The sequence below is a fragment of the Saccostrea cucullata genome, unplaced genomic scaffold (assembly GCF_032062105.1).
Source record: "Saccostrea cucullata isolate Sc308-1 unplaced genomic scaffold, CSIRO_AGI_Scuc_v1 ctg10379, whole genome shotgun sequence".
NCBI lineage: Eukaryota > Metazoa > Mollusca > Bivalvia > Ostreida > Ostreidae > Saccostrea > Saccostrea cuccullata.
Genome location: NW_026928235.1, coordinates 19343 through 33151, shown reverse-complemented (window position 1 = coordinate 33151; position 13809 = coordinate 19343). Strand labels below are relative to the sequence as shown.

The window sequence follows — 13809 nt, the reverse complement described above, 5'->3', positions numbered from 1 at the left end:
GGGTCATTAAAAAAAATGTTATTCTCAAGAACCACTGGGCCAGAAAAGCTGAAACTGATGTGGAAGCATCTTAGGGTAGTGTAGATTTTAAATTGTTCAAATCATGACCCCCGGGGATAGGGCGGGGCCAAAATTGGGAATCAAAGTTTTACATAGAAATATATAGGAAAAATCTTTAAAAATCTTCTACTAAAGAACCACTGGGCTAAAAAAGCTGAAACTTATTTGGAAGCATCCTGGGGTAGTGTAGATTGATTCTAAATTGTTCAAATCATGACCCCCGGGGGTTGGGCGGGGCCACAATGGGGAATCAAAAATTTACATAGAAATATAAAGGAAAAATCTTTAAAAATCTTCTTCTCAAGAACCACTGGGCCAGAAAAGCTGAAACTTATGTGGAAGCATCCTGGGGTAGTAAAGATTCTAAATTGTTCAAATCATGACCCCCGGGGGTAGGGCGGGGCCACAATGGGGAATCAAACATAGAAATATATAGGAAAAATCTTTAAAAATCTTCTTCTCAAGAACCACCTGGCCAGAAATGCTGAAACTTATGTGGAAGCATCCTAGGGTAGTGTAGATTCTAAATTGTTCCAATCATGACCCCTGGGGGTAGGGCGGGGCCACTTGGGAGAATCAAAGTTTAACATTGAAATATATAGGAAAAATCTTTACAAATCTTCTCAAAAACCACTGGGCCAGAATAGCTGAAACTTATGTGGAAGCATCCTAGGATAGTGTAGATTCTAAATTGTTAAAATCATGACGGTAGGGCGGAGCCACAATGGGGAATCAAATTTTTACAAAGAGGAATCAAAGCATCCTATGGTAGTGTAGATTTCAAATTGTCTTAATTATGATCAGTGGGGTAGGGTGGGGACACAATATGTATTACAAGGGGGAAATCTGGTAAAGAACAGAATGGTCAACGCTTCTCAGGTGAGCGATGTGGCCAATGGGCCTCTTGTTTCATATTATTATGAAACATATAATGAGCCTCCTTTGTGGTATATATAGTGTCTTGGTGAATGTGGAACAAATGGTTTTAAAACAAGAACGCTAAACTGTGTCTGGTCCAAAACCAAGCTTCACGCTGGGCGCCATTGTACCTCTGTGAAGAGACCAAAGACGATAAAAATGTGCAAAATGGAAAGCTGTCTTGAAAGTGAGTTCTCCTGACTATACATGTATATAAACCAATTATTTTTTGAAGTCTGAAGTTATCTGGGGTTTATTTTACATTTACATTTCTCTGAAGAATTACATAAAGTAAATATACATGTATGCACATACATGATTTGATGTTATTTGTTTGTTTCATTTTCAGAATGTGCAGACAAGTCAGAATATTGCAGCGTTGTGAAAATAATGAAATTTTGTAAATTTACTAACTTTCGCAGGAACTGTTGTTTATCCTGTCAGGGTTCTTGACTCCCATTTATTAAATACTGAATTACTAATCAAGCTACCTCAGCTCATATGTTTGTTTTTATTATTGACATAATGTAAAACATGACGAGTAAACTTATAATATTTCCATTTCTATTTGTTTTCTCTGTGAAAACTTTGAAAGTTAGTTGAGTTGATGTCTCGTCTACCGGAATGTAAATTTTGCCAAGCGCTGATTCGGAGCTAAAGAGGCCAAATAAGGCAAATACATGTATGCATGTAAAGAGCTCGGTTCATTTTATGCATAAAACGGCTCTGTTGATATACCAATTTATTGACCGACACTTTATGTCCTATTCTAAACATCAAAATAAAGTAGAGACTTAGTACATGTACTTTCATCGTTTTATGTTATGGTTTAAGACCTACTTAATGTAGTTCGGTCCTCGGATTAAAACATTCATAAAATCAGACAATATATAGTTAAATATGCTCAAAAAATGTCTCTGAATTCTCGAAGTAACGATATTAAATATTTTAAAGAATTAAAAAATATAGGAATTTCAGGTTAGCCTAGCTGTCAATCTTTGGTGAATCGTTCGTTTAACTAAACTTTTAAACATACACGTACAATTGTTAAAGTAATTTTGTTGAGGAATACATCGACAAAAACAATTCTCAGACGGTTCTACAAATACGCATAAAAATTCCAAGCTGGAAAATATCAGGTCAGCATAATTATTTGAGAAGATGACACATATAATGATCTGACAAATCGAAAAAAAAAGATTATTTGACAAAGGCGAAAATTGAATCATTTGAGAAATTTTAAAGAGCTATTTATTTTTAGCTTTGAAAAATCCCATTTCCTTTTTTAGAACCGAAACTAGAACATGATAACAGAAATCTAGGGTTTTTTTTTAATTCGAAGATTGTGGTGTTAATTGATGTTATCATTATCATATGTGAATGATTTACTGATGGAATGGACTACGTATTCTATTTTTGTTCTTCAGATATATTGAAAATGTAATTGTGGTCAGGTAGATGGCTGGGGGATTCAGCATTTGTGTTTCAGTGTTATGGGTTGTTTACGTGCTATCTACTCATTTTTTTTATTATGAAAAGCTCAACTCGAAATTTTTTGGACTTGACGGAATATTAAAGAAACCTTACGATGGTAACTTAGCCAGTGATAATGCTTTTTTCACATACGTTCAAGTATATCCCCTCAGACAGGGAACATCAGAAAATCAGACAGACCATGCACACTCATCGAATTCGAATCAGCTTAATCATGATTTTAATATCTCACGTAACCGCCAAGAAAACAATGAAAGGCCTAGGCGATCTAGACCAATAGCAGAATGTACTGAAATATGTACAGGCATAAACGACCAACATGTTTTAGTTTGTAACGGGCAGCATATACCACGGCAGCTTCTGAACCTACCACCACCTCCACCACCTGTGAACATTCCTCGATTATCATCAACTGCTATCCTGGAAAACCCCCCAATGCAGACACCGGATACTTCAGGTACAGTGTCGATAAATTTTATGTATGCTCATTGAGCCCTGTGAGTTTCCGACAGTGAATGACCAAAGACTAAAATATAAATAGCCAATCCGTATAAAGTTACAGTTACTTAATAAAATATTAGAGTTCACTTTTTTATAAATTAACACACTTTTAAGCTTTCATGGTGAGAGACTAAATCTGTATTTATATCTCGATAAATACATATACAAATGATACGTTATTTCTTAGGTGTCACAACAGTATTAATTTCTGCTATATATTCTTACCAAAAATGTGCAAGTTTGAGTAGATGTAACTAATTCAAAACAAACTTCTGAGAAGTTTCCTTTTCAGATCTTGTAAAACCATTCTTTATAAAGATTTTAGTACCAAAAAATACATAGCCATCCAGCAAGGCACGCAAGTTTGTTTCGGTCGAAGTCGAGCAGGTGCTTGAAAATCTAGTCCAGGGCCTAATCACTCCCCACTCTTGACAGTATATAGAAAAATCAGCACGCCCTAAATTTTAATAAATCTGGTCAATACAGGAAGTTTACATGTTGTTTTTCATCTCATAAAAAAATTCAGCTCCAGTCTCGTATCAAAATGCCCGAATCGGAAGGGAAGATTCCGGGATTATTTTGTGTCAGCCATGATTTGACGTGAACCAAAGTGTAATACTGTTATGACACCTGCAAATAATTCCAATAACTATTTTTTAAAATTATTTAAATCCTATTTCTCTTTGAGGCCTCCATACAAGATTATTAGATAACGTGTATAATTATGTTCCCCAAACGAAGTTGGGGAACATATTGTTTTTACTCTGTTTCTTATTATTATTCTTCTTCTTCTTCTTCCTGGGTACTTTTTTGTCCGGGAGTGATCTTGTAAACTGTTCATCCGATGTAGGTAAAACCTTTTTAGGGTCAGTAGACATGTTATGTAGATTTGTGGAATCAAGGTCATTTTGCGCGCACGTGCTTGCAAGAGCGTGCGCGTGCAACACGTGAAATGACCAATATAATAGATATAGCCGTAACTTTTTTATTTTTTGATGAAATGCTTTGAAACTCATAATTTGATTATTTATTAGTAATATAGACATAATGACATGGTAAAAATAGCAAGATCTCACGTGCATGCACGTGCGCTTTGCTCTGATTGGCTGAAACTAAAGTCTCTATATCTTTCTTGTTTTTCGACGAAATCCTATCAAATTTTGAACATAGCCATGCATTAATATATCCTACTACTTGATATATAGCATTTGTCATAAAATCACGTGCATGCACGTGCGCTGCAATCTGATTGGCTTAAACTTTAAATAGCTATAACTCCCTTGGTTTTCAACCAAACAGGATGGAATTTGGAACATAGATAGATATAATGAACTTCTACAACATGATATGGTCGCCATGCACATGCATACACGTGCGTGTACTTGCGCTGTAATCTGATTGGCTGAAACTTTAAACAGCTATAACTGCTTTGGTTTTCAACCAAACGGAGTGGGATTTAGAACATAGAGAGATGTAATGGACGTCTACATGAAGATATTGACACCATGCTCATGTATGCACGTGCGTGCACGTGAAATGAGTTAAATCAAAAATACACTTGAATGAGCGTATTTTTAAATAATTTTGGATAAAATACTTTAATATATAGTATATTAAAATGTATAGAGTGTAGACAAGATGATATGGTCATTACGCACATGCATTCACATGTGCACGCGTCCAATGCTAAAATTTGAATGAACTTGGCGTTGTTAAAGTCTCAATGCATAGATTTTGTCCTATTTAATGAAGCTTACAGGGAATATGGCACCAAAAGGGAGTTGGGGAGCGTTTGGGGAACATCTGTAACGGTCCCCGTTACAATTAGCACTTTGTCTAGTTACTTTATGTAGTTGTTGGTGAATTTCTGACCATAATGGCATATACCATGACAGAAGATGTTTGTCTCCGAACCATGCTTAGAACCTCATTGAGAATTGTTGATCAGGTAATTATATTACTCTTTATTACATCTTCAACAGTGAAATACTGTTCTTTATTAATGAAAAAAGTTATATTATTTCACAGTGTGAAAGGATATTAAAGTGATATTTTGTTACAGTGTGAAATCATTTTTGTCCCCCGCATTTGCGAAAGAGAGGGGACATTAAAAATATCATTTGTCTGTCAGTCTGTAGCTCTGTCCATCCGTCACAAAAACTTTTACCTTGGTCATATCTTTTGAATGAAAAACAAGATGTGTTTGTGAAACACTATGCGCCCGACGGCAACAAAGTTCAAAAAAATATTTTCAGAAGATAAGTCAAGGTCACAAGGTCATTGGTGTCATTTGAAGAACTTCATTAGTGGAGTATGCACACCAAATATGAAGTCTCTATCTGTCATGGTTCAAAAGTTATGAAGAAAGTTTGTAAAATCTATTTTTAGCATAAAGGTCACAGTCAAGGTCACAAGGTCATTGACCTTGGTGTCATTTTAAAGAGCGTCATTGGTGAAGTATGCATATCAAATATAAAGTCTCCATCTCTCATGGTTCAAAAGTTATGGCGAAAATTCGAAAAAGCTATTTTTTAGCAAATAGGTCACAGTCAAGGTCACAAGGTCATTGACCTTGGTGTCATTTGAAAGACCTTCATTGGTGGAGTATGCATACCAAATATGAAGTCTCTATCTTTCATGGTTCAAAGGTTATGGCGAAGGTTAAAGTTGATAACAGACAAACAGACAGGACAAAAACAATATACGCCTCGATCTATCGATCCGGGCGCATAAAAAAAATTGCTTTCATATTACAGATGTACAAGACCTATGACAAGACCTTTCTTAATACACTATGTTCTTTGACCCCGTGAGCTTGACCTTAAAGTTTCACTCACTTTTAAAACATTTAAACATTAATTTGAATTAAACAAAACTTTTGAATGAGAAGAGATAGGGCTTTCATATTAAATATTTATATTACATGTGACAAGATCGTTCGAAATACTCTGTAATTTTTTACCCCGTCTCGTGACCTTGACCTTGAAGTTTGATCTACTTTTCAAAAACAATAAATTTGGTCATGACTTTTGAATAAAAAGATAAGAAGAATGCGTTTCGCCTGTTACAAGACCTTTCTAAATACACTATGAGTTTAGACCCCGTGACCTTGACCTACAAATTTGACCTACTTAAAAATTTTACCTTTACTTTAAATTAACCATAACTTTTAAATGAGGAGAGATAGGACCTTCATATTAAAGACATGTTTTATCTGTGACAAGACCTTAATTGTTAATACAATATGATTTTTGGTTTCGACACCTTGATCATTAAGTTTGACTTGCTTACAAAAACTTTAACCTTGGTCATGACTATTGAATAGAAGCTAAGACATGCCGGGTAGGGCTTTCATATTAAAATTGTGTATTGATTGTGATCTTTCTGAATACACTATGATTTTTGACATCGTGACCTTGATGCTTTGACTTACTTTTCAAAAACCATAACCTTGGTCATGACTTTTGAATAAGAAGAGATAGGGTGTATTGCCCGTGACAAGGCATTATAAAATACATTTTGATTTTTGACCCCGTGACCTTGACCTTGAAGTTTGACCTAAATTGTCCATAACTTTTGAGTGAGGAGAGAAAGGGATTTCATATTCAAGGTGTGTTTTATCTGTGGCATAACCTTAATTCTAAATACACTTTGATTTTTGGTCTCGTCACTTTGATCATGAAGATTGACTTGCTTACAAAAAATTTAACCTTGGTCATGACTTCTGAATAGAAGCTAAGACATATCGGGTAGGGCTTTCATATTAAACCTGTGTATTGTCTGTGACAAGATCTTTCTAAACACACGATGTTTTTTTTTATCTTGTGACCTTGAAGTTTGACCTACTATTCAAAAATTTTAATTTTTCCCTAAAACTTTTGATTGAGAAGATAAAGGGCTTTCATAATTGACAAGTGCATTACCTGTGACAAAGTATTTCCGAGCATCTATGATTTCTGACCTCTTGGCCTTCACGATTGACATAATTTTCAAAATAATCAACTTCGGTGATAACTTCTGAATGACATATGATAGGGCGTTTATATTTGGCACAATATGGCATAAAAATGACATCTCACCAACGAAGACACCGAAAGCGGGGGACCATAATTCATTGAATTTGCTTGTTCACTTTTAACTTCGTCAATGACCTTCTTTTATGCTAGTGACCCCTAAGTATATATAGCAGGAAATACCTCAATTTTTACTCATTTAATCTATAATTACAAATATTTGAATGATGGGAACTTTCATTTATATACTATTCATAGTCTCAATTTTCTTATACTTTCCTTATTCTGCTTGCTGGTAAAAAAAATTATGATGACAGTTGCAAAAATTGTGAGGTGTTATTCAATGTATTGCATAGAAGCCAACCTCCTCTGGTCCTAAATCTGTAATAACATCTATATGCTTAAAAACGCTTTACGAAGATTGTTTTGTTTTGAAAATATTTTATTGACAACATGTCAAAGGGATTGGACACGAGTTCCAAAAACTTAGATAGTCCTCTCCCATACATAAAAATCTCAATAACCATACAATATTTACAAAGTTTTACAGTTTTACAATAATATACATGAACATAAAAGAACAAAAACAATAGCTATTATTGCCAAAAATATAAATTAATATTCTGTTGATTATAATGACGACAATAATTATAATAAAAATAGTTTCAAAAGAGGTACTAAATACAAATAATTGTTATAAATGAAACGACCAGTATCCTGAAAAAAATTATGAACAATACCAAATACTCTTTCATTTTCTTGCAAAGATAATGAATCATCTCCACAAAGTTGAGTATGTACATTTAACATTTTTATATTTTTGACTGCAAGTAAAGAATTCAACATTGAACGTCTACAATAAAGATTGTAATATAACATAGCTGCCGTATATTTTTGCTTTTTTACTAACGTCGCTGCAGCCTAATTATGACGTCACGTTAACGCAGTTTCTCCGTGTATATTTCTACGCGTGAGTATGAAAATGGTCTTCAAATCAATTTCACAGCTGGCTTAGTAGAAAAACACAGCGAATGTAAATATTGTTCTTGGAAGATGATCTCTTTGTTAAACAAGAGGCCCACGGGCCTTATAGGTCACCTGGGCTTCATGCAACAACTTTCAAATGATTGAATTTGGTTAATGTTTCAAGCTAGATGCTATGGCATTCACAATTCTAAAAGAGGCACCATTGCTAATCATAACTATACACTCAGCAATTGTTCAGTTTGTTTACTTAATACCCATGAGCAGGGCAGGGGAACAAACAATGCATTTCAACTAATCAGTAATATTCAGCAATAATTATAAGTGCCCCTACCACACATGAACCCCTGGCCCTAACTATACACATTGCATAATTTTTGAAAAGGCACACTTGCTTATCAATAATATTTGATTAATATAAGGAGCAGATTTCAAACAATTCATTTTCAGTATATAAGTAGAGCCCCCCCTCTTCGGTATCCCTGACACAAGGGCCTTGAAATTTATAATTCTGGAGAAAGAGCCCTTGCACATCAAAACTGTATATGTAGTACATCTGTTTATTACCCAGGAGTAGAGAAAAAGATTTTCATAGACGTAATGTATTTTCACTATATAATCATTATAGAGCCACTCCGTAACACCATTACCCCTGGCCATTGGGCCATAGAATTCATAATTTTGGAAGAAGCATTCTTGCTCATCATAACTATGAACGTACTAGTACTTAGTTTATCTAATATCCAAGAGCAGAGAAGAAGATTTTCAAAGAAATAATGTATTTTCAGTATATAATTAATAGAGCCCCACCCTAACCCCTGATCCTGGGTCCATAAAATTCACAATTTTGGTAGAGGCACTCTTGCTCATCATAACTATGTACTTAATTAGTTTTTTTAATACTCAGGAACAGAGAAGAAGATTTTCAAAGAAATAATGCATTTTCACTATATAATCAATAGAGCCCCGCCCTAACACCAGAACCCCTGACCCTGGGGCCATGAATTTCACAATTTTGGTAGAGGCACTCTTGCTCATCATAACTTTGTACTTAATTAGTTTATTTAATTCTTAGGAACAGAGAAGACGATTTTCAAAGAAATAATGCATTTTCACTATATAATTTGATAGAGCCCCGCCCTAACATCAGAACCCCTGACCCTGGGCCATGAATTTCACGATTTTGGTAGAGGACTCAACGCTGATTACAATCATACCAACAGTTTGACTGCTTGATGTCCAGGAGTAAAGAAGAAGATTTTTAAAGATTGCACTAATTTTAGTGCTTTTGGCCCCACCCCCTAGGCCCCAGGGGGGCAGGGACAATGAAATTCACAATTTTCGTTTACCTTCACCCACAGATGCTATATGCCAAAATTGGTTGAAATTGGTTCAGTGGTTTCAGAGAAGAAGCTGAAAATGTTTAAATGTTAACGCACGACGAACGACGCACGTCGCACGACGAACGACGACGGACAAAAACGGATAGCAATAGGTCACCTGAGTTTACTCAGGTGACCTAAAAAAGTGTGACTGCCTGAAAGGAATGAACAAATCTACATATAGCTGACCATGAGAAAAAAAAACCGGGTCTAAAGAATTTAATCCTATATTCCCAGCCCGGTCCGGATTTTACTTAAGAAATAAAGTCCACGTTTTCATGAATGTTGCAGAATAACCTCCGAGGTCGAGAAATGTTGTTTGAAAGATAAAAGCCGAGGCGTTAGCCAAACCTTTTATATTTCAAACAAGGAGGAGGTTATTCTGCATTATCACGAAAACAAGAACCTTAATTATTTCTATTCTGATACATGTACTAGCAAACGATCGTTTCTCAAAAGAGAAACGAATTAGGTCACCTTGCTGCGTTAACGCTGTTCCATTTAACACCAGAGTGTAAATTTGTTTGTTTACCTGTGAATAGAGTGCAGACAATTTGAGCTTTCGCTGCATTAAAATTAGCCTTTTATTGTTTGTAGCTTAAAAAGATTAATCTTGGTCAAATACGAACTACTTCTCCTTATAACCAACTTTGTTATGTATTTATATATATTTGCATATCTACTGCTCTCTGCCACTAGGAACATGTAGTCATCAACTGTATTCATAGCACTGTAGACGCAACTGCTGGTGCTATGAATGCAATTGCTCTTTCACACTTATGTAGTGATTATTGATTGATTGTATACTGTTTAACGTCCCTCTCCAGAATATTTCACTGATATGGAGACGTCACCATTGCCGGTGAAGGGCTGCAAATTTAGGCCTATGCTCGGCACTCAGGGCCTTTGAGCAGGGAGGGATCTTTATCGTGCCACACCTGCTGTGACATGGGGCCTCGGTTTATACGGTCTCATCCGAAGGACCGCCCCATTTAGTCGCCTTGTGCGACAAGCAAGGGGTACTGAGGACCTATTCTAACCCGGATCCCCACGGGCACACTCATGTAGTGTAAGCTCAACTACACTTTTATAGTGTGTTGAGAAGTACATGTATATATATATATATATGAAATGTTTCTTTAAAAAAAATAAATATAAGTTTTTAATAAAAAATTGTGGGAAAAAAGACATTCAGAACAATTTAAAATTGTTGATTTATATCTTTAAAAATTTAATTTTGGTCAATGTATTTAATTGTATAATAAAATTTTTAAAAATTGAAGAGAACTGCCATATTTTTATTTTTTCGTATCATGCATATTTGTACAAAGAAAGGTATCTCGTCACACTTAGGTGATAAAACATTCATAAAAAGCAAAATTCAAGAACGATTTCAACTCTTAAAAACAAATAGAAAAAAATTAAAAAATCATATAGAAAAGCATTCTGGAGTTATAATGATTATTAAAGCATTCTCTTTAAGGCTACAGTGTTGATTTTTGACAGAGGGTTTCAATAACGTTGATCGATGACGTCACACCTGCATCAAAACAAAAATTAAGAGAATATGACGACGGCGCAGCTTGTATCTGATAACCGTGTTTTAAAAAAGGCTAATACTTTATAAATTGTTTGTGATGTATCAGAGAAAAGGTGAAATGATCAGGTACACTAATTTTAAAGCCGTGTGTTTTTCTTTACTGAAGACAACAAGCCATATCCTTATGTAAGCCAGGATTTTCTCTGATATTCTTGACACCATCAAAGAATGCAAATATATGTAATAAACAACGATTATTTAGTGAACATGACATTATGAATAGCAATAGCTCTGCTGGCATATTTTCCATGATGCGCTAGCGCGCATCATGGAATATGCCAGCAGAGCTATTGCTATTCATAACGCCATGTTCACTAAATAACGTTGTTTATTTCTTAAATGAATATGAATGAAATAAAATTTATTTAAGTGCAAATGATAAATGTTACAAATATTTAATAGTTTTTGTTAAAATTTCAAATAAGTATTACAGTTAAGAGGACTGTTAACTCCTATTTCAATATGAGTGAATCCGCAGGAAGTACATGTACATATCCGTATACAGATTAAAATGAGGATCATTGGACCGACAGTCCGACAGTTTCAGATATTTTGGCCTTTAAATATGACCTTGATCTGATCCTACCTCTGAAATTTACAAGAGACCCGTATTTTGTACCCTTTTAAGTTTTTGCATTGTTTGAATTTTTAAGATTTATTTAAGAAATGAAGCTAATTTCAACTTATGTTATACGATATAACATAACTTGGGGCAGTTTACGCTTTATAAACCGCGAAGCGGTTTATAAAAAAGCGTAAACTGCCCCAAGTTTTGTTATATCGTATAACATAAGTTGAAATTAGCTTCATTCCTTATAATTTAATTTCAGTATAGACAATAAGACAATTTTTCCTCCAGAATAAGGCTTCAAATTGTGCATTATTTTAAAAGTAACATCAAGCGGAGTAATACGTTTTTGACGTAATTCATTGTGACGTAGGCAAGTTATGTTATCCAAAATATTATATGTTCCTCTGAATGATTCAGCCAATGAAATAGCTTGATACAAGTGAAATTAAATTATTACTGTTTGTTATCTTCTCTTTTTCATTCGATGTAAAGAAATTTTTTTTTTTCAAAATACACATGTATCCTTTACAGATCCTTTATAGAATATATCAATGTGATTATCAAGATGCCGTCAGGAAATGGGTCGGACATTTAGGTGTATCTTTGGAAAATGGACAAGATGAGGGAAACATGGTGCTTCCAGCATTCGACTTTTCTAGCATTGTGCAAAGCCGTTGTGATTATCCAAATTGTTTATCGCCAGATGAGAATTTTAAACAGTCATGTCAATCTGGTCCTTGGAAGGTAAATACACTAGAGTCAACGCGGTTTCCGTATTTACCGCGAGTCCTCGCGGTGTGAAATTGATCGGGTTTAATACAGGTAACTCAGGTAAAACCGCGTATTCTCGCGGTTCGGGCCCTCACCTGATCCACGCCATCGCGGTTTGCGATATCGGTCTCAGGTAAATAAAAATTACTTCCCCCAACATTTCGCACAGAGTAAAATGCATGTCATATATTTTAGCGTCATTTGGTTAAAAAAAAAAATGGTAAAAAGAATTAGGATTGATTAATATATATTTTGACCTATTTAACGCCATTTTCATACGTTTTTCGGAATACTCGAAATTGGTTAAAAAACTATGCTGGAAGCCTGGACCAAATAATAATTATTTGTCGTTAGAAGTATTTTCCCCTATAAATCGGACCAATATAAAGTCTCCGGTAAGCAAATATCATTTATTTAAATTCAAAACGTTTGAAAAATGTATAAGTGAATTAGTGATTCACATGGTATTTGATTGAAAATTATTATTCTATTTTATATGTATATTATATAAATTTACATGAGAGAGAGAGAGAGACAGAGAGCAATTCATGTAATTATAGAACAGAACACTTTATTAGGTCACCTGAGTAAACTCAGGTGACCTATTGCTATCCGTTTTCGTCCGTCGTCGTACGTCGTTCGTAAACTTTTGAACATTTTTAACTTCTTCTCTGGAACTACTGAACCAATTTCAACCAAATTTGGTATACAGCATCTATGGGTGAAGGGGAACAAAAATTGTGAATTTCATGGTCCCTGTCCCCCTGGGGCCTGAGGGGTGGGGCCAAAACCACTAAAATTAATGCAATCTTTAAAAATCTTCTTCTTTTCTCCTGGACATCAAGCAGTCAAACTGTTTGCATGATTGTAATCAGCAATGAGTCCTCTACTAAAATTGTGAAATTCATGGCCCCAGGGTCAGGGGTTCCAGTGCTAGGGCGGGGCTAAATAAGTAGGTAGTGAAAATGCATTATTTCTTTGAAAACCTTCTTCTCTGCTCCTGGGTATTAAATAAACCAACTAAGTACATAGTTATGATGAGCTAGAGTGCCGCGACTCTAACTTGTGAATTTTTTGGCCCCAGGGTCAGGGGTTCTGGTGTTAGGGCGGGGCTCTATTGATTATATAGTGAAAATACATCAATTCTTTGAAAATCTTCTTCTCTGCTCCTGGGTATTAAATAAACTAACTAAGTACATAGTTATGATGAGCAAGAGTGCCTCTACCAAAATTGTGAGTTTTATGGCCCCAGGGTCAGGGGTTCTTGTTTTAGGGTGGGGCTCTAATGATTATATAGTGAAATGCATGAATTCTTTGAACATCTTATCCTTTGCTCCTGGTTAATACCCGGTATACTAATGATCTAATTACATATTTAAGGCCAGGATTTATTTTATTTTCAGTTTTACAAACCCTCCGCTCAAGGTTTTGAATTTTCAGAAAAAAATAAAAAATTTTTTCTTTCCGATGTCAAATTTGAGTCGGGATCGAGATTTCAAATTTACGAACTCGCAC

General features: G+C 35.0%; 1 protein-coding gene across 1 annotated transcript in view; it reads left to right on the top strand.

Moving 5' to 3' along the window:
* The first annotated feature begins 2311 nt into the window (after positions 1–2311).
* LOC134276863 (uncharacterized) overlaps positions 2312–13809 on the top strand; it is a 30122-nt gene continuing 18624 nt past the window's right edge. Inside the window, exons 1-3 of the mRNA XM_062759148.1 lie at positions 2312–2929; positions 4827–4921; positions 12055–12267. Of these exons, the coding sequence (XP_062615132.1) occupies positions 12134–12267 (134 nt within the window). The 5' untranslated portion in view covers positions 2312–2929; positions 4827–4921; positions 12055–12133. The remainder of the gene's footprint in view (positions 2930–4826; positions 4922–12054; positions 12268–13809) is intronic.